The sequence below is a fragment of the Corvus moneduloides genome, chromosome 23 (assembly GCF_009650955.1).
Source record: "Corvus moneduloides isolate bCorMon1 chromosome 23, bCorMon1.pri, whole genome shotgun sequence".
Taxonomy (NCBI): Eukaryota; Metazoa; Chordata; class Aves; order Passeriformes; family Corvidae; genus Corvus; species Corvus moneduloides.
Window position 1 is genome coordinate 6,827,122 of NC_045498.1, and position 19,081 is coordinate 6,846,202.

The 19,081-nt window shown below is 61.4% G+C and overlaps 3 protein-coding genes and 1 long non-coding RNA gene across 5 annotated transcripts; 2 read left to right on the plus strand and 2 right to left on the minus strand.

Annotated features, from left to right (window-relative positions):
• The first annotated feature begins 2,552 nt into the window (after positions 1–2,552).
• On the plus strand, positions 2,553–3,777 carry SFN (stratifin). Its single transcript, XM_032132362.1, is given in 2 exon segments — positions 2,553–2,777; positions 2,779–3,777. Coding segments are annotated over 2 exon segments (969 nt in total). The 5' UTR covers positions 2,553–2,567; the 3' UTR covers positions 3,538–3,777.
• Positions 3,778–8,184: 4,407 nt separating this feature from the next.
• Positions 8,185–13,340, minus strand: GPN2 (GPN-loop GTPase 2). 2 transcript variants are annotated; one of them, XM_032132445.1, is made up of 6 exons: positions 13,312–13,340; positions 12,357–12,802; positions 10,353–10,509; positions 9,905–10,065; positions 9,187–9,317; positions 8,185–8,766 (listed from the first exon to the last, which is right to left on the minus strand). In XM_032132445.1, the coding sequence occupies exons 2-6, from the start codon at positions 12,771–12,773 to the stop codon at positions 8,694–8,696; spliced, it is 939 nt and encodes a 312-aa protein (XP_031988336.1). In that variant the 5' UTR covers positions 12,774–12,802; positions 13,312–13,340; the 3' UTR covers positions 8,185–8,693. The 2 variants fall into 2 exon arrangements, with proteins under 2 accessions (XP_031988336.1, XP_031988335.1); XM_032132444.1 differs by lacking the exon at positions 13,312–13,340 and having other exon boundaries at positions 12,357–12,952.
• Positions 13,341–13,672: 332 nt separating this feature from the next.
• LOC116455064 lies at positions 13,673–14,436 on the plus strand. The gene is made up of 2 exons (XR_004244292.1): positions 13,673–13,845; positions 13,932–14,436. It is a non-coding gene; the product is annotated as an uncharacterized LOC116455064 (long non-coding RNA).
• GPATCH3 (G-patch domain containing 3) lies at positions 14,339–18,831 on the minus strand. The gene is made up of 7 exons (XM_032132446.1): positions 18,456–18,831; positions 17,851–18,269; positions 16,491–16,665; positions 15,771–15,830; positions 15,397–15,518; positions 15,097–15,224; positions 14,339–14,714 (listed from the first exon to the last, which is right to left on the minus strand). Exons 1-7 carry the CDS (start codon positions 18,796–18,798, stop codon positions 14,495–14,497), a joined length of 1,467 nt encoding a protein of 488 aa, XP_031988337.1. The 5' UTR covers positions 18,799–18,831; the 3' UTR covers positions 14,339–14,494.
• Between the last annotated feature and the right edge of the window lie 250 nt (positions 18,832–19,081).

Consider the following 19,081-nt stretch of genomic DNA (forward strand, 5'->3'; position numbering starts at 1 on the left):
CGCTGGTGTCTGGCTCTGCTCCGCTGGTGGAGGGGAACGGCTCCTGCCTGGGCAGGCCCGAGCAGGGAGCCAAGGGAAGACACTGAGGGCTGGCACCGCTTTGCCATCGGCCGTGTGGCCATGGGGATGGGAGCCAGGAGCTTCCCACACTGGGCTGCGGCACAGTTTGGGGCCGGTCTCAGCCATCCGTGGCTCTGCACCCTCCTGTGCAGGGGGAAGGGCCAAGCCAGGCTGGGAAGGAGCAATGGGCAGTGCCCGCAGGACCCGGGGCGCTGTGAGCACCCCTTGGAAAAATGCGTTGTCCGCTGATGTTTTGGGAGCTTGGCAGCGTCCCCACGGCCAGGGGGAGCAGCAGGGCTGGGCAGGGTGGTCAGACGGGCTCTGAGCATCCTTCCAGTGCCGCTGGGAACAGCCACGAGCATCCTCTGCCTCCTGCCAGCGCCCAGCCCACGCCTGCCCTCGGCTCAGGGGTTGGAGACGTGCGCTGGCCTGGGCAGCGTCCCCAGGGCTGGGGTTAACTGGGTGCCCCTCTTCCCGGGGTGATCACAGAACCACAAAATGGTTTGGGATGCACCTTCTGGTGCTGCCCTTTGGCATTCGGGGCACCCACAGGTGCTCTGTGGGGTGATGGTGCAGCCGAGCTCACCCATAGTCCCTGCGCTGGGATCTGGGGCTCTGCCCTTCACCCACCGCTGGTTTTCCACAGAACTGGTGGAGCAGAGCGTCCCTGCAGCCTCCTCTCAGCTCGGCACTGCCAAAACTTGGCAGCAGCTCAGCACCTTTGGCAGGGGCTGCCACAGCCGCCGGATCCAAGGCCAAGCCATCCACACCCCACAGGTGTCCTTGCTGGGGAAGGGGATCCCACCGGGGTCTCCCCACGGGAGCCAGCACCAGGTTAAAGAGCCCAAGTGCAGGGTGGGGCAGGATCATCCTGGTCAGGCTCTGAATCCTTCCCCAGGGCTGGGGACTGCAGACCCCAAACCCAAACTATGGCTTTGCTGCCCGAAGGAGTGCGAGCTCAGATTAACCCACCCAGGGATTCCCACCTCTGGTTTTCCAAGAGAAGAAAGTGGATTTTGGCAGGCTGGGTACATTGGGGTGCCCCTTTGGCCCCAATCCCTCTGTGGGGGCTGTGTTTTGTGCCCAGTGGAAGTTCTTGGAGGGTCTCTATGGGTCTGCCGGGCAGAGGGTGGGACACAGGCCGTGGTCTCCTACTCACCCGTTCCTTTGGGAAGCGCCTTTTCCCGACTCAGCGGGGCGGAACTTGCTCTCACGGGATCAGCTCACCTGGAGAAGGAGCTCCAATTGCTGCACGTGGCACTCGGGGGGGGGCACGGAGGGGCTGTGGGGGGGTTGGTGGAGCTGGGCACCCTCACGCCGCTGCCACGGGAGCCCCTCGATGGCACCCGGGCACCCCAACCCCACCACGGGCCGGGGGCTTGGCCGGGAAGGGGTGAACAGCCCTGAATCCCTTTCCGGGCTGCAGAGGGAGAGATGTGAAGACTGGGGGTGTTTTCCTGGGCTTGAAGTGGTTGGGGGAAGTGTCCTCATGTCCTTCCCGCGCCCTCCATCCGCAGCACGGGCCGCTGCGGGAGCTGAGCGAGGCGCGGGGGGATCGCGGGGCGCTCCCGGCCGGGTGTGGGCAGGGAGGAACAAAGCAGCGAGTCAGGCTCATTGAAAGAACCACAACGCTCCTTTTCGCCTTGGCCCGGAGCCGCCCGCCCCGCCCTGCCCTTCCCGCACGCTCCCGCACGGAGATAAGGCCGGGACTGGGCCGGGAGCGGGGCCGGGGCTGCGCCAGCGCCCGGCGTGTGGCAACAGGCTCGGGAGTGAAACTCAGCGCAAGGCGCAGCACAGATCCCTATCGGGGCACTGCGCCGCGGCCCACGGCCAGCCGGGAACAGCCTAAAAATTCCAAAAAGCGAACCCTAAAACTCTTCATTTACAGCTTGAGAGATGGGAAGCGTCCCCGGTGGGATGGGGAAGGGCAGCCCCGGGATGGACGCGGGCAGCGGAGCGGGGCGGGGGCCGGGCTCTCCCCTCTCTCCTCCCACCGCGGGGTGCTTGGGGGGCTCCAGGCGGTCCCACTCGGGGCGGCTCAAAGGCCAGGGCTGATCGTGCCCCGCTCCTCGGGACGGTCCTTCCCGCGGCGCCTGGGAGAGGTGCGGAGCCGCTGCCTCGGTTTCCCCACCTGTGGGAATAAATACCTGCCCGTCAAGCCCTCGCAATTACCGGCGAGTTAATCACCATGTTAAAAACGACAGTGATATGACTTTTTCAGGGGGGGAGGAACCCGTTTTTACGAGCGGCCACACCCCGCGGCCCATTTCTCCGGGGGGGTGGGAAGAGCGGAGCGCTGCCGTGTGTCCCCGTCCCCTCCAAAGGACAGCGCAGCGCCGGTCGCCCTTCCAAGCCCTCTCAGCAGCGGGATGGGCGTTCCCTGGGTGCCGGGGTGGGCGTTGGCTCTGGGGAGACCCTCGGGGCATCCGCGGGTGCTGCACCCACGGGGAGGGCAGGGCGTTGGCCGCCCCCCTCGCCCCCTCCCCAGCGCCCGCCGCCCGCGGGCGATGATTCACCGCGATTTTCCTTTTAAGGCCGCGCTCGGCGGGGAGGAAGCAGAGGAGGAGGAGGAGGAGGAGGAGGACACTCCTTGGACCTGGCTGGCTCCTCCTGCTCTCGCTCGAGGCTCCGACGCCCAGCCAAAAGCGAATCCCGGCGGCAGCGCTCGGCAGAGGCTCCGACGGCTCCCGGTCCCGCTGCTCGCCCAAGCGTCCGCCCCGCGCCCGCGCCCCAGCCATGGCAAGAAACCACCAGGTGCAGAAGGCCAAGCTGGCCGAGCAGGCTGAGCGCTACGAGGACATGGCAGACTTCATGAAGGCGGTGGTGGAGTACGGGGACGAGCTGTCTAACGAGGAGCGCAATCTCCTCTCGGTCGCCTACAAGAACGTGGTGGGCTGCCAGCGCTCGGCCTGGAGGGTCATCTCCAGCATCGAGCACAAAACCGAAGAGGGCGACGACAAAGCGCAGCTGGTGAATGAGTACCGGGAGAAGGTGGAGCAGGAGCTGAACAGCGTCTGCAACAGCGTCCTGGGCTTGCTGGACAAGTATCTCATCAAGAAGGAGGGCGATCCTGAGAGCAGGGTCTTCTACCTGAAGATGAAGGGCGACTACTTCCGATACCTGGCCGAGGTGGCCGCCGGGGACGACCGCAAGTCGGCAATAGAGAAGGCCCAGAAAGCCTACCGAGAGGCCATGGACATCAGCAAAAAGGAGATGCAGCCCACGAACCCCATCCGCCTGGGGCTGGCCCTCAACTTCTCCGTGTTCCACTACGAGATCGCCAACGCCCCCGAGCAGGCCATCTCCCTGGCCAAGACCACCTTTGACGAGGCCATGGGCGACCTGCACACGCTCAGCGAAGACTCCTACAAGGACAGCACCCTCATCATGCAGCTGCTCAGGGACAACCTCACGCTATGGACAGCCGAGTGCGCCGGCGAAGACGGCGGCGAGGCTGGCGAAGAGCCCAAGAACTGAACGTCCCCAGCCGAGCCGGGGACCGGCCCCCACCTGCCCCCGCTCCAGACCTTTCGGCATCTCTTCATAGGTTTTTTTTTTTTGTTGTTGTTTTTTCTTTTTTTTTTTTCGGTTGGTTGGTTTTGGGGGGGAGGAGTCTCAGCTCCTCCACGGCCGCCCCAGCCTGGATACCAGGAGTGGGGATGGTTTTGGCAGGGCCCCTCCCTCCCTCTCCCCCATCCTCTGCTCTGGGGAGGGGGAGAAGAGGGAGAGGGGGTACCTCCATCCCGGAGAGCTGCCAGCCCCCAACTATTTAACTTTTTTTTGTGGGGGGTGTCCAGTCTGGCTCGTGCCAGCTCCAAACCCCCTGTCCCAGAGGGCTGGAGCAGCGACAGGAGGAGGTGAGGGGCTGGGATGGGGCGAGGGGGGTCCGGGCAGTCCCCCCGTCCTGGGAGGGGGTCGTGTGTTGCCAAAGCCTCTGTGCATCTCCAATAAACCTTCTCCTGCACCTCTGCTCTCGTCTGCCTCGTCTCTCCCTGCACACGTGTCCGGGCAGCTCCCACCGCCGCCGGGCTCCCGCATCACCTCCCATCCCATCCCATCCCATCCCATCCCATCCCATCCCATCCCAGTGGGACAGGGAGCAGCCGGGTCCCCCAGCACTGGCTGCTCTCGGTGCCCCCAGCCCCACAGCAGGGTCTCGGGGTGAACTGCGGCCTGTGGGAGGGCTTGGGGATCTGTGCATCCATGGGACAAGGGTTTTGGCAGCCCCACGCAGGGCTGGCTGCTCCAGGAGGTGCTCCAAGGTCCCTGACCCCACTGTGGAGTGTCCCACCCGCTTGGTACAAACCCACAGTTCCCCAAAACCTGCCACTGACTCCCCTGTGTGGGTGCCCAGCTCCTCCCCCACGGCTCCCCTGAGTCCAAGGAGGAAAATCCACTGAAGCTGCGCCAGCAGCGGCACAGGGGCAGCCCTGCGGTGTCGGTGGGGTGGGGACATCCCTCTCAAGGTCCCGACGCGCTGGGACAGGTGAAAGCTCAGCACTTCTGGCCCTGGCACGAGGCCACGGCGAAGGGCCCAGCTCCCTCCCCCTTCCCCCCCCACCGGCGCGTTTCAACACGAAAAATAATTACAATAAAATACAGTCACGGCACCCTGGGCTATGAGCTCACCAGAGCCAGCAGGGCTGGGCAGGAGCCAGCCTTTGATGGGAAGCACCGGGGTGCCGGGAGGAAACGCGCCGTGACTCAGGACGTGCTGCCCGGCTCGGCAGGAGCCCCAGAGCCAGGACATGGGGGACGCGCCGGTGCCGAGCCCTGGCGGTGCCCAGTCCCAGCCTGTGGAGTGCCAGGGACTCCTGGGCTCTGGGGAAAGTGAGGCACGAGCAGGGAAGTGACCCCGTGGCGCGTGCAGGAGCCGTGGGGTACCCAGGGAGCCAGGGACCAGCCTGGGCTGTGATGAGCTTTGCCAGGGCTCTGCTGCGGGAGGTTGGGCTGCACAAACCAGAACCTGCTCGCCCCTGGAGTGGATCCCAGCAGAGGGGATGAACCCCTGTGAACCCCCCTGGCCCTCGCCCACCCCCAGCCCCTCCCCAGCCCCATCACAACATCGCCTGGTGCTGCCTTGGCCCCCAAGGCCCGGGACAGCGGCTCCTCGGGGGTCCCCAGTGGTGTCAGGGCTGGACCTGGGGAGAGCCCACTGAGGGACCCCAAAGCTCGGCCTCCACCTGGCCCCGAGCGCTCCCAGCCTGGGAACAGCCCCAGACCTGTAATTACCCAAAGCGGGGCGGCCGACGGGAAAAACGAGCCAAGGGCTCGTGCTGGCCCCTGACCCGATGGCCTGGGGACACCTGGACTGGTTAAACTGGAGGGTGGGGGGTGGGAGCTGCAGGTGCTGGTGCCCAGGAAGGGTTAACTGGGGGTGTCTGTCCATCCCTGGGGCTGCGGGTTCTCCCTGGCTTCCCAGGAGTTAACTGATTTCAACAGCTGCCGAAATTGCAGCGTGGCTGGGCCGTGTAGGAGGATGGTGCTCCCCGGCTCCCAGCCGGTCCGGCAACTTTCCCAGCCTGGGAAGGAGGCCCTGGATCCTCCTGTGAGAGGGTTGTGCTGCTGGGGAGTTCTCTGGGGTCCTTCTGTCCCCCTGCTTTACACAGGATGCTGGGACCCAGCTGGAAAGACCAGGGAGACACCAGGACCTTGATCCCCATCCTGGTCCTTGCCCAGTGGCTGTGGAATGCTCTCAGCACCCTGGAAGGGGCATCCAGAAAAAACTCTCAAATGTATGAGTTTTAGTGTCCTAAACACCATTAGAGCAAAGGGACTGGATGCCCCAGGGCCAGGGAGTGTCCCCCACCCTGCAGTCACTCTCCCAGGGGCTGGTAGCCATGGGGAAAAGGCCACCAGAACAGGTCTCTGAGGGCCAGCAGGGATGTTCTGCTGCCTGCAAAAGACTCTGCCCATCCTGAGTGGGAGCTGCGGGAGCCACAGCCAGGCCTGTCCTTGTCACCAGCTCTCCCAGCCTCCTCCCAGGGTTTTGTGCCCGGGACTGGGGCTGGGGCTGGCTGGTCCTGGCTGAGGCACCACCAGTCTGGGCACCCAGACACGGGGTGTCCATCGCCCCTGGCCTCGGGGCAGCCTCCTGCCAGGCTGGCACCAGCGTCTGCTCTGGGGCCTTTGGGGTTTTTGGAGAGGTTTTTTACCCCCCTTAGAGAGCACCACTTGGGGAAACTCAGCTTTTGAGCAGGAGTTCCGTGATGGAGCCGCAAATTAGGGCTGGAACCCAGGAGGGGACCCAGCAAAGCCCAGCTCCGTGGCTGCGATTGATGCTCAAATCCCTCCATCCCCACAACAGTTCAGTCCAGGTCCAGTCCCACGGTCAGGGTGGGCTCAGCAGGTAGGACCAGCTCGGCAGAGCGCCGGGCCCCCTCCCAGGGATGTGCCTCGGTTGGGGTGACTCATCCTGGCCCTTGGCCCCGGCCGATTGCTCAAGGCAGCGATAGGAGCCAAAGTGTCACCTCCCTCAGCCCCGGGAGCCTGGCCGTGTCCCCTCCCAGCCTGGGGATGTGAGGATGCAGGAGCAGGCTGGATTTCACACCTGGATTTCACACCAGGCTCCAGCCTTGCCTCCTCCTGGTCACCCTGAGCAGGAGCAGGATGGTCCCCACTGGGCTGGGGGTCCCAGTTCAGCCCCTGCTTCGTCTGTAGGAAGTTCCTTGGTGCAAAACTGCTGCAGTTTTGGGGCTGAAGCTCTCTGAGACCACAGCATTTCTTGGCTTGAGCACAGCAGAGGATCCGTGGCCTGAGCTGAGTGGTTTCCATCCCCCTTGATTCCCATTTTCCTCAGCACTTGCAAGGCTGAGGCTGCAGATATCCAGGGCATTCAAATAAAAAAGCCCGAAAGCCACAAAAGCTTTGATGGTTCTTGCATAACTCAGCCTGACCTGACCATACCCTTTTAAGCCACCAAATCTCTCAAAGCCATGACAAAGCCACTATAAAATTAATATTTTTATGATCCCATCTCCCACCCCTTCACAGCAACTGCAGAGCTCCAAAGTGATGGGGACAAGGCCACGAGCCACAGGATGAGGATGGAATTTCAGCTCAGTTATGGTTAGATTGGCTTCCAGAGCTTCAGCACCGAAATGCAGCCGCTGGGTTCCAGCCAGGAATACCCAGGGAAATTCCTGGGCTCACGGGAAGAGCTGAGGCACTGGCAGCACACAGGGGTTTGACCTTGATATCTAAAATCTGAGTTTCATTGGGAAGGGGTCTGGTTTATGTCTTTGTCCTCTCCCTGAGCTCCCTCTTGTCTCCAGATCCTGGCCACAGAGTTGGGAGATGTGGGAAAAATTCATTTTAATTCCTTGCCCAGCTGCCCGAGACTGTTCACATTTAGATCCATCGAGGATCCGGTCTCCAATCCCTCTGCCAGGGGCCAAACCATCCTGTGAGAAAATCCTGTTGTATTTTATGCAAGATCTTGGGCAAGAGGCGATGCTGAGTCTGCAGAGAGCTGGGATCGGGAGTCGTGCCCGCTCCCATCCCGTGTGGATCTGCCGGGAGGCACTCGGAGACTCCCTGATGTGGACACCTCACTTGTCACCCCCCAGCCCTCCCGATCCATGCCCCAGCTGCTGCCTGGAGCAGGGAGCAGAGCAAGTGGCACACGAGGCTCAGAGCTGCTGCTGCCCCTGGGAGCTGCAGCAGGACAGCGAGAGGGAATTCCATGGGCAGGAGGGGAAGCCCCAGGATTTGGGACGTGGAGAAAGCAAGCCCAGAAAAAGGAAAGTGGATGAGGACACACCGGGCTGCTCCTGGGAAAGGCCCGACATGCAAACCATGGGCTGAGTCACACAGGGGCTTTCTTAACCAAAAGCCTCCAAGAGCCGAGCTGGCATTTTGCGCGCTGGGCTCCGTGCGGCCCCGCTCCAGCCTCCGGATCGCTCCTGGATCACCGGGAGTGACCTGCTTTCCCGTCCCACAGCCCTCCCTCCCTCCAGCAAGCGCTGAGCCTGTTCTCAGGCAGATCAGAGAGGGCCAGGCCCCGGCCAACGCGGAGCTGCCGCTCTCGGCGCGGAGCTGCCGCCGCTCCCACCCGAGGCGCTTTGGCCTCGGGCTCCGCAGCACTCTTGGGTTTATTTATTCAGGTTCAGCAAACTCATAAGATGAAAGTGAGACCGAGGAGTGCTTTATTAAGAAAGAGTCCATCATTATTTCTAAGAAAAAGAAAAACAAACATCCTTCTGTCCTTGAGACGACGTGGAGGCGTCTCGGCCTGGATTCTCCTCGGAGCACGGGGCTCCTGCACGGTGCTCCTGCAGCAAGCCCAGGACTGGTGCCTCAAGTCTCCCTGCACATGAGGCAGCTCCAGCTGATTTTTCTGTCTCTGGATCTGTCCTGGACATGATGGAGGAGACTTTATCTTGCTTCTTTTCCTTGCTATTCCTGCCTTCCCTGGCTCAATCTCTCTGTTCCTAAGGGAAGACCCTCAGCCACCTCCTTTCTGCCAAATCCCTGCTCTGGGCAGCAGGGCCGAAGCTCGGGAGGTCAAACCCACCCAGAGAGGGAGTCCAGACCCTGCCTGGAAAGGCTTTCAGTTGCTCTGAGTCACAGCTTAAGCTCCGGGGAGGAAAAGGAGAGGTGTCAAAACAGAGGAGTGGGGGGGGAAGGGCGTGTCACAGATCCATCACCTCCTCTTCCACGGCTTTGTCCTGAGATTGCACATACTTCTCCTGCACTGCCAGGGTGCTGATAACACAGTAATTAAGGAAAACGAGGGGCTGGGCTCAAACACTCCCTTCTGCAGGAGCTCTGAACGTTCTCAGCGAGGAACCAGCCCAGCCTCACATTAGCCCGAAGGCCATCAGGAAGACGCAGCATCACCTGAGTTATTTCTGGCTCTGCCTGATCCCAGATCTGACAAGTGTAGGAGAATCAGTTGTATGGTTTGAAGGAGAAGGAAAGAACCCAACCGAGGGAGAGTGAGAGAGGAAAGTTGTCAAAAGATTCCTGACACGTTCACGGTATCTGCCCCGGGCTGGGCTGAGCACACCCCACTCCCCACACGTGTATCACCCACCAGACGATGTCAGGAACAACCTGGGCCTGCAAATCCCAGCCTTTGTCCCCCAAGGAGAGAGAAATTAAACTCAGCACCACAGAGGATACGAAGAGAAGTGGAAGTCGGCCCCCACAGCTGCCGACATCAGCGCCTCCAGGCTGCGGTGCTCCTGGTCCCCGAAGGAATATCCGTTGGCTTTGTCCACGGCCTGCATCACCTGCCGCATGCTCTGCTTGTCCTGGGAGGAGGGACACGGCTCCCTGGGAACCTGCTCCTTCCCCACAGGCAGGAGCTCAGGCTGGGCTGTACTGGGGATGTTCTCTGGGGCTCTGGGCCACCCGGACAGCGCCCGAGGCCCCGGGGACACAAACGGGGACAAACAGGGACACTGGTACTGACACCCTCCACCCTCTCATTCCCTTTCACCACCTTGTCCCAGCCCATTGGCCTCTGTTGACACTTCTGCCAACTGCCTGATTAAGGACGTTTCCAGCCCCCCCTCCCCAATGTATTCCTCCCGATCTTCTCACTGTTTGCTACTCCCTAATTTAACAAGGGTTTAGGTGATCCTCAGCCCAGACTTGAAATGAAGGCCAGAAGAGCTGAAGGAAGGGGGAGCGTGGATTCCCCACCTCAGGACACGAGGCCCAGGTAGCCCCAAGCTCATCAGCCTTTTCCCTTCCTTTGGCTGCCACAGATCATTTACAGGTCTGGGTGTGTTTCCCTGAGTCCCTTCACAGCGGAGGTTTCCAGCCCTGTGGCTCTGAGCAGGCAAAAAGGAGCTGCTACACATGCAAGGCTCCCAGTTCCCTCCTGCTGGGTCACCTGGACGTTGAGTGGCACGAAGGACACCAGGCTGTAGTCCTCGATCACCTCCACCAGCTTCTCGTTGAGGCGGCGGAAATTCCTGAAGAAGGGATCGGAGGCCAAATGGTCAACGAGGTAAGAGAGGTCCAGGACCTCGGTGTAATAATCCAGGTTGAAAGCTGCAGGGAGACAGGCATCTCTGAAGGCAAGCTGGAAGCTGAAGAGCACAGTGACATCTACAGCAGCTTCCCCTGCCACCCCCATTCCCAAAGAGCTGATTTGCACCTGACACGGCCCAATTCCACATCCCTCCCCCTCAAATTCCTCAAGCATCCAAGGCCAGGATGGAGCTCTGAGCAACCTGGGATAGTGGAAGGTGTCCCAGCCCACGGCAGGAAGGTAGAAGAGATGAGGCTTAAGGTCCCCTGCCCCCAAAGCATGCTGTGGTTCCATGGAATTCCCTTACCCAGCTTCCCGTACTGCTCGATCAGGTCCATCTTGGAAAGGACGTTGACGTGGGGCAGCTCCACGTGCAGCATGGTGGAGAGGGAGGTGCAGAGCACGGAGATGAACTTCCCGGGGTCTGTGCAGTAGTGGGAATCCACCAGGTGCACGGCAGCCAGCTGGGCAGCAAGGGCACAAAGGGACACACAAGGTCAGAGCCGTGGCAAGCCCATCCAGCTGCTCGTGGGACAGTCTGGAATGGCCACGGGACAATCAGCTCAGACCTGACTGCGCCGTGTGGGGAAAGGACCACCCCCCTCCCACCTCGTGCACATAAAACACAGGATCAGAGAACCTTGGAATGGTTTGGGTTGGAGGGGACCTTGCAGCTCACCTGGTCCCACCCCTGCCATGGGCAGGGACACCTTCCACTGTCCCAGGCTGCTCCCAACTCCGTCCAGCCTGGCCTTGGACACTGCCAGGGATCCAGGGGCAGCCACAGCTGCTCTGGGCACCGTGTGCCAGGGCCTCCCCACCCCCACAATTCCTTCCCAAGATCCCATCCAGCCCTGCCCTCTGGCACTGGGAAGCCATTCCCTGTGTTCTGTCCCTCCATCCCTTGTCCCCAGTCCCTCTGCAGCTCTCCTGGAGCCCCTTTAGGCCCTGGAAGCCTCTGAGCTCTCCCTGGAGTCTTCTCTTCTCCAGACTGAAAACATATCCATGTATATAAAGTGTCTATTGCCACATTCCCACCCTTGGACCACCACGGCTCAGAGCCAGGGAGGGGCTGTGGGGAGGCTTTTAGAGCTCCACCACCAGCACAAGAAACTTCACCCTGCAGCTGCTCCCCCCTTTCTCAGGGTTTCTCTCTTTGCAGCTGAAGTTTCCACACTCGTCTGAACTCTGCAGGGTTTTTGGGGTGGGAGCTGGGGCAGTTTCCCTCCTGAACAACACAACAGCCTCCGGATTCCCACCTCCCACAGGAATGCTCAGGCCCACTCGGGAGCAGTAACTGCAGCACACCAAGTTCTGCTGGGAGAGTCAATTGTGGCTTGCACTAATAATTAATAATTACACTAACGAGCAGTTCGGTTCCCTGGGTTTTGTGTGGCTGTAACAATGTGGTCCCAGAGCTGGGGAAGTCACTCCAAGTCAGGGCTCTGAGGCTGAGTCACAGCAGCAGAACCCAGCCAGTCTGGGGCTCCCAGGCAGGCGTGAGCACCTGGGAGAGCACAAAACAGCCCTGTAAATGTCTTATTTTAGCAACTGCAATCCCATGTCCATTTATTCCAATGAAAATAAGCTCTAATGTGCAGATTCCCCGTGACATTCTCAAGCAAATGAAGTTGCCCTTCTTGCTCAGAGCACTCAGGGTTTGCACATTCATGGTCTGGCCCCGCCGCAGAGCAAGCGCAGCGTCAGCAGCTCCCGGGGCTGCTCTCACCTGCAGCTCCCGTTGTGCAAGGGAGCCCAGAGCACGTCCCACGGGGTGCACAGGGACCTGGCTGGGCTGCAGGACGGGCCTGGCACGGCCCCTGGATTCCTCAGGGCAGTGTCAAGGCTCCTGGCACACACAGAACCCCACTCTGGGTAAAACACACCTGGGTTGTGGGGAGGATCCTGGAGCACAGCAAGTGCTTGTCCCATCCCTGGAAGTGTTCAAGGCCAGCTTGGAGCTATCTGGGCTCGTGGAAGGTGTCCCTGCCCATGGAATGGACTGGAATGAGATGAGCTTTGAGATCCCTTCCAACCCAAACCATTCTGGGATTTTGTGCTAAGCGTGAGGAAGGAATCTGTGTTCCTGCTCCTAATCCCACTAAAAGCCCTAACACGCCATTTTTTGCCAATCCCTCCCAGCATAAAACAGGGCAAAATTCTTCTCCTTCCCTGACAAAGCCACTTCACATGAAAGGCCAAACAATTCCTGGAGACAGCAGCCACGAGTACCCTCAGTGCCACTCTGTGCCCACGGGGCGTGGCCCCTGGAGCTAGTGGGGTGCCAGGCACTGACCCAGCCCATCCCTACCCTGAAATTCCACTTGGCCAGCTGGCCAAAGACGTTCTTCAGGGACTCGTGGTGGGTGTAGAGCTCCACCTGCCCGGGGCAGTCGAAGAGGACGTAGTGTCCCCCGAGCCCCTGCAGCTTGTCCCGCAGCCAGTCCGCGTTGGCCTCCAGGTACTCCATGCAGTAGATGAGGCCCCCGTTGGGGCCCAGCCCCAGGCTGGCCATGACGTCGGGCAGGGTGACCAGCTCGGCGATGTCCAGGGCGCAGGGGCAGGGCAGCGCCTCGTTGGCGGGGTCCAGGTTCACCACGGCCACCCTGCGGCCCAGCCGGCCCAGGAACTCCCGCATGGCCTGGCAGTAGGTCGTCTTCCCGGAGCCCGGCGGCCCGATGACCACCTGGCCAAAGGCCAGCGAGCTGCCCCTGCTGCCCTCAGACATGGTGGCTCATCTCCTCCTCCTGCCACAGGCTGAGACGGGACAACATCCCAATTACCGTTTGATCTGCACTTATAGGGACGGGATCTGCTGGGATTCGCAGCCAGGAGCGGGCGGAGAGGAAAGGAAAGTGCCTGTACCCCGCTTTCTGACCACATTCCTCCTCCCCTTCCCCCGCGTCTCTCATTCCCCCCTCTGCTCACATCCCCCTTTCCCCTTCACATTCCCATTTCTCCACGTCTTCTTTTCTCCATCACCCCCTTTTCCCCCGAATCCCTCCCTCTGCCTACACCCCGTTCATCCCCACCTCCCCCTTCTCCCCGTGTTTCCTTTTCCCTCGCGTCCCCTCTTCCTCCCTACGGCCCTCCTGACCCTCCTTCCCCACTCCCCGTTCCTCCCTCCCAGTTCCCCTCCTTGCCCAGACCGCTTCATCCCTTGTTACCCTCTCTGGTCCCGGTATCCCCCGATCCCGGTATCCCCCCCGATCCCGGTATTCCCCCGGTATCCCCCCCGATCCCGGTATTCCCCCGGTGCCGCTCACCGCCGCCGGTGCCCCCGCGCCGGGTCCGGGTCGCCGCGAGCCCGCAGCGCCGCGTTCCGGGCGCGGAGCGGCCGCCGCTCCCGCAGCGCCCCCTGGCGGCCGGAGGGATGCGCAGCCCCGCCCTGGCCGGGACTCGAACCCGGGACCCGAATCCGGGCAAGGGTCGCGGGTTCGAGTCCCGGCGCCGGCTCTTGTCCTTCCAGCACATCCCCAGCCCCGCTTTTTTCCAAAAGAATCACAGAATCAATTGGATTGGAAAAGACCTCTGAGAGCATCGAGCCCTAGCTCTGACCAAACAGCACCATGGCACTGAGTGCCACACCCAGTCTTTCCTTAAACACCTCCAGGGGACAGTGACTCCACCACCTCACTGGGCAGCCCATTCCCAATGTCTAACCCCCCTTTCTGTGAAGAAATTCTTCCTCATGTCCACCCTAAACCTCCCTGGAGCAGTTTAAGACAATGTCCTTTTGTCCTGCCACTCACTGACCGGGAGAAGAGCCTGACCTCCACCTGGCTACACCCTCCTGTCAGGTAGGAGGAGAAATTCCTCCCTGCATTCTCTCCCTTCACCCCTTAAGGAAGTCACGCAGGGCCTGACCTTCCCCATTCACACTCAGCCCTCCAGCTCTGGGTCACTGGGACGGAGGCTCGCCCCTGTGCCGTGCCTGGGCCAGGAGAACGGGGCAGAGCACCCTGAAAAGCCGTGGCAGGCAGCACCCACAGGTGCCCAACCGCAGGGCACCGCCTCCCCGAGCATTCCTCTGCAGGCTGCCAGGACAAGCCTTTCATCCCGACGGGTTTCTCCGAGCAGGGTGGGATCGCCACGCCCAAGGAACGCTCGGGCAGCAGCAGCGGGACAGTTACGGTGCCCTGTCTGTGCTTGTCCTTCCCCAGCTCTCAGGCTGCAAGTTCTGCTTTCTCAGCCTCACCAAACACACCAATTTGGTTGATCCCAGCACGAATATAAGTTTTAACCCCCCAACATCTTTCCCCATTCCTACTGAACACCATTTCCTTTCATTTGTAAGGTTCAATTAGTGGGGAAAAAACCCCCACCGTGGCAATTTTTATTACAAATCCGTATTTTTACTAAAAATAAATATATAAACACCCTGCTTCACACTGAGACCAGGAGCCAGCCTGGACTGGGGAGCAGGACAAAGGCTGTGACAGTCCCTGCTTAGTGTGGCTGGGACCTGAGGCTGCCCAGGGCGGGGTGGGACGCCCGGACAAAGGCCATGTCCTGCCTGTACTTCATGGCCGTGGGGGGCTGGCGCCGGAGCAGTTGGTCACCCGTGTCCTGGGGCTCAGGGTCATCGTAGATGGTGGAGATGACAACAGAAGTGTCCCCACGGGGCTTCTTCCTCCTGATAAAAGTTGGCAGCTTCTCCCCGTGGTACCTGGAGGGAAGCAGGAAAGGTTTGGTGGGAGGCTGCAGAGGCCACCAGGCATCCCTGTGCTTCCCAGCTCCTTTCCTGGAACGGTTGGGTTGGAAGGGGCCTTAAACCCATCCCGTTCCACCCCCTGCCGTGGGCAGGGACACCTTCCATAGACCTGCACGTGGTTCCAGCCCTGCTCCAACACCACAGCTCCGCTAAGGAGCCCTGGATTGTCAGGAAGAGCAGCCTGTTTATGTGGAATTCCCCAGGTGTGCAGGGAAAGGCAGATCCCTGGGACAGCCCTGTCCCCACTCAGCTCCCCTTGCAGCCTCTCAGCTGCTGTGAGCCCAGAGAGCCTGGGCAGAGGTGGGAACAGGGGCTGAGAGGGCATTTGGGTACTTACCCCAGCCCCCTCTTGCACCTGGGGTTCTGACCCTCGTTATCCAGAGCTTCGGCCATCCCAGAGTTGCTGCTCCCCAGGCCCAGCCCCTCCGTCCAGCCCTGCTGCTCCAGGACCTTCCTGCCAAAGCCCTGGGAGAGGGGAAAAAACCATCACAGACTTGCTGGACAAATCCCACCCTCATCTTCCCAGAGCCTTCTGCCCTCCTCCCACACCCAAGACCTCTCCTCCTCCTACCCCACACCCTGTGGGCATCACCCTTGGCACAGCCCTTCCTGCCCTGAGCAGGCACCCAGAGCTCACCTTGGTGTACCTCTCGAAGGTGCCAATGTGCTGCCCTGACACGGATCCATCCTCCAGCCCATCCCGGAGCCGCCGCTCCAGCCACATCTGCACTGAGTCCCGAGCATCCTTATCCCCTCCATCTGGGGAGAAAGCAGCCAGAGTCAGCGCAGCACAGCTCAGAGAGGCTGCTCAGCACCAGCATTTCCCCCAGAGCACCAGGCAGAGGAGGCAGAACCTGTTCTTTTTGGCAACGCTTGCTGCCAGACCAGAAAAACATTGTTTCAGGTTCACTGACGGCTTGGATGCTTTCAAAGGATGACAAAGAGCTCCCCAAATTCTGCATGGTCAGAATTTCCCTGGTTTCCCTGGGGTGGGTGGCTCAGCTCTGATACCTTTGTCATAGTAGATGCTCATGTCCACGTCCCAGTCATCGGCTGTCTGCTCGTCAAAGTCTGCCAAGAGAAGGGAAGCAGCACTTTAGGCAAGGTCTGGCACAGGGGAGCTCTTTGCTGGTGGCCCAGCTCCCTGTTTTCCCTAACAAAATGGGAAGGGATCACAGAATCATTGAGGATGGAAAAGATCTCCAAGACCAATCGCTCCAACTGTGACCAGTTCCCACCTTGTCACCACTGAGTGCCACGTCCAGTCTTTCCTTGGACACCTCCAGGGATGGGGACTCCACCGCCTGCCTAGGCCTGACCACCCTTTCCATGAGGAAATGCCTCCGGTGTCCAGCCTGCCCCTCCCCTGGCCCAGCCTGAGGCCATTCCCTCTCCTCCCGCCCCTGTTCCCTGGGATCCCCTCTGGCTGCCCCCTCCTGTCAGGGAGCTGTGCAGAGCCAGCAGAACCGGACACAGCACTCGAGGTGGTGCCTCAGCAGTGCCAGCACAGAGGAAATGGCAATAGAGACTCCCCAAATCCCAGAGCCCACCCAAGAGGCTCCCAATGGCACCACAGGGTGCTCTGGGGGGGCTCTGGTGACCAGTTTTGTGCCCAAGGGAAGGCTCAGAAGCCATGGCAAGGTGTTGGTGGCTCCAGTTGACCTGGACTGCTTGTAAGGGCTTAAACCTGATGTAAGCTGGTGGGCTCAGTGACACAAACACCAACGTCACCTCCGTCCTCCTCCTGCCAGAACTGGGCATCTGTGTAGAACACGAGGCCGGAGCCGCCCTTCTCCCACTTGAGCTCGATCTCCTCCTCGAAGAGCCGCTCCCGCGCCCGCTCCTGCTGCGTCACGTCCTCGTGCAGGGCCTCGTGCCGCTCCCACTCCTCACACGTGTCATTGTCCTGCGAGCACAGCCCAGCAGGGAGCTGGGGGACGCCAGCACGGCCCCGTCCCTGCTGCCTGACCCCTTCCCAAGGCCGTCCCTCTGGAGCAGCTCCGCCGGCAGAGCCGGGCCCGGCCCGCGGCGCTCAGGCCCCGACACGACGGATGAGCTCATCCCCTGACTAACGCCACTGCCAGAGTCAGCAGGGAGAAATCCCACAGCACACCCACTCCACAGGCCCGACCTGCCCCGCACAGATGCCCATTTAAGGAGCAGGTGCGTTGGACCTGAAGTCAGCACTAGCAACGAATTAATTCCACTCCAGCTGATCCCTAAGGAGATTGTGTGGGCTCCCAGGAAGCGGCGCCCTGGCACAGACACAGAGCTGCCTGCCCAGCTCTGGGCACAGCCATTAACCAGCCAAGGAACAGCCAAAAGAACGACTGCAGAGCCAGGAAACAGCCTGGGAGAAACAGCTGGAGGAGTCTGTTTAGTCTGGAGAAGAAAAGACTGATTAAAAAGCTGGAAAAAGGAGGGAACAAAGCGCTCTCTGTGCTCCCTGTTGCCAGGAGAAACCAATGGGGTGGAATTGCAGCAGAGATTTGGCATCTGAGTTAATTCTGGTGGAGGAAAGAACGGGAATGGCTTGCCTGGGGTTCTGTAATGACAGAGGTTTGGGAGAACAGGCCAGACAGGCGTCTGCCAGGGAAAGGGGTGGGATGGCTCCTGCCCAGCCCAGTTCTCCAGGAGCCTTTGTCACAAAAGCCACTTTCCTCAGAGTGGCTAAACTCCAAGTGCAGGAGCATCCAAGGTCAGCCCTTTGTGCAGCTCTGCACGTCACTCCCAGCACAGAAACGTGGTCCCCAACCTCCGTCACCTCGTTTCCCAGCAAAGCAGAGCTGGGCCCATCTGCCAGGCAGTAGGGCAGGGTCTGCTGGGCAGCAGCAGCCTCCCCTCTGCTCCTCCTCACATCAGACACTTTGGGACCAACCCCTACGACCACCCTGAGCAGTTTTGGGGGGTTCAGGCCCCCCTGTCCCTGCCCCAAGGGGCTCAGTGCACCAAGGGATGAACAACTGTATTTTAACACTGTTTCTAACAAGCCATTTATCCAACTAAAGGAGTAAAAAAGAGCTCTGAGAGTGGGATCTGCCCTCATAGCTCCAGCAGCTGAGCCTGGATGGTGCTGGAATATTCCACTTACATCACCTGAGTGCAACTCCTCTTCCTCCTTCTCCTGCCCCTCCTCATCCTCCGGGGGCCGGGCGGGGTGAGTCACCCCCGCGGGTGGCACAGGCTCCTCTCCCTCCGTGATCTCATCCCCTGCAGCCGTGTAAACTCTTTCTTCCTCAGCAACTGTCTCAGTGTTCTGGTATTCAAAGGGCACATTCCCATACCTGCGGGATGAGCCAGTCTTTGGAAAATCCAGCTGCAGTTTCTTGATAACGCGGGGGGGCAGCCTGCAGGCCCGGATCAGCTCCAGGAACATGCTCAGGGGGGTGCCCACGTTCCCAAAAGGCATGAAGGAAGGGGGGTTGAACTCGGGCAGCCGCTTCAGCTGCGCCTCGGTGACCGATTCCCCGGCAGCCGCCCCGTCCTCGCTGCTGGGAGACGCCTCCGGGCCTGCAGGAGAAAAGCGATGGGTTGGGGCGGGTAAATCCCGGCGCCCCCGAGCGGGAGGGGAATAAGCGGAGCCCACATGGGCTCTTCCTGCCTCGGAGCAGATTTGAAGCATTAAGGAAACTCCGCGAGGAGCTCTAACCGCCCGGTGCCCCGAGCGTGCCGTGCCGGGACCCCGCCCGCCCCTACCTGTCCCGGGGCTCAGGCGGACCCTGCGGATGAGGCAGCGGCCGGGCAGCGCGGCGCCGCCGGGCCCGACCCAGCGCTTTCCCGAGTACATGCGGACGAAGCGGCGGGCGCGGCCGGGCCGCACCGACACCAGGCAGGAGCAGGTGCGCGGCGCCGGAGCCCCGCCGCCCGCCGGCGGGCGCTCGGGGCGGTGCCGGTAGTGGAAGCAGAGGAAGCCGCCGGCCTCCAGGAACTGGCTGAAGTAGGCGCGGAGCTGCGCGGAGCGGAGCGCGGCCGGGATGCCGCTCACCAGGCAGTACCGGGCCGCGCCGCCATCACCGGCGGCTCCGCTGGGCGCCGCCATCTTGGACGGCCGCTGCTGGCGCGCGGGGATGACGTTCGCGCGACGAGTAGAGGGCGCCGCCTGGCGGCGGGGGAGCGCGCGGCAGACCCGGGGTCCCCGGGCCTGGGGAGGTGACAGGGGCTGGGGACAGAGAGACCCTGGGGTGCCACGGGGACCCAGGTACCCCAGCGGGGGGCTCAGCATGCCCTGGGGGTGCCCAGACCCCGTTGTGGGGGTGTTTAACAGGCCCTGGGGGTGTCCAGACCCCGTTGTGGGGGTGTTTAACAGGCTCCGGGGGTGTCCA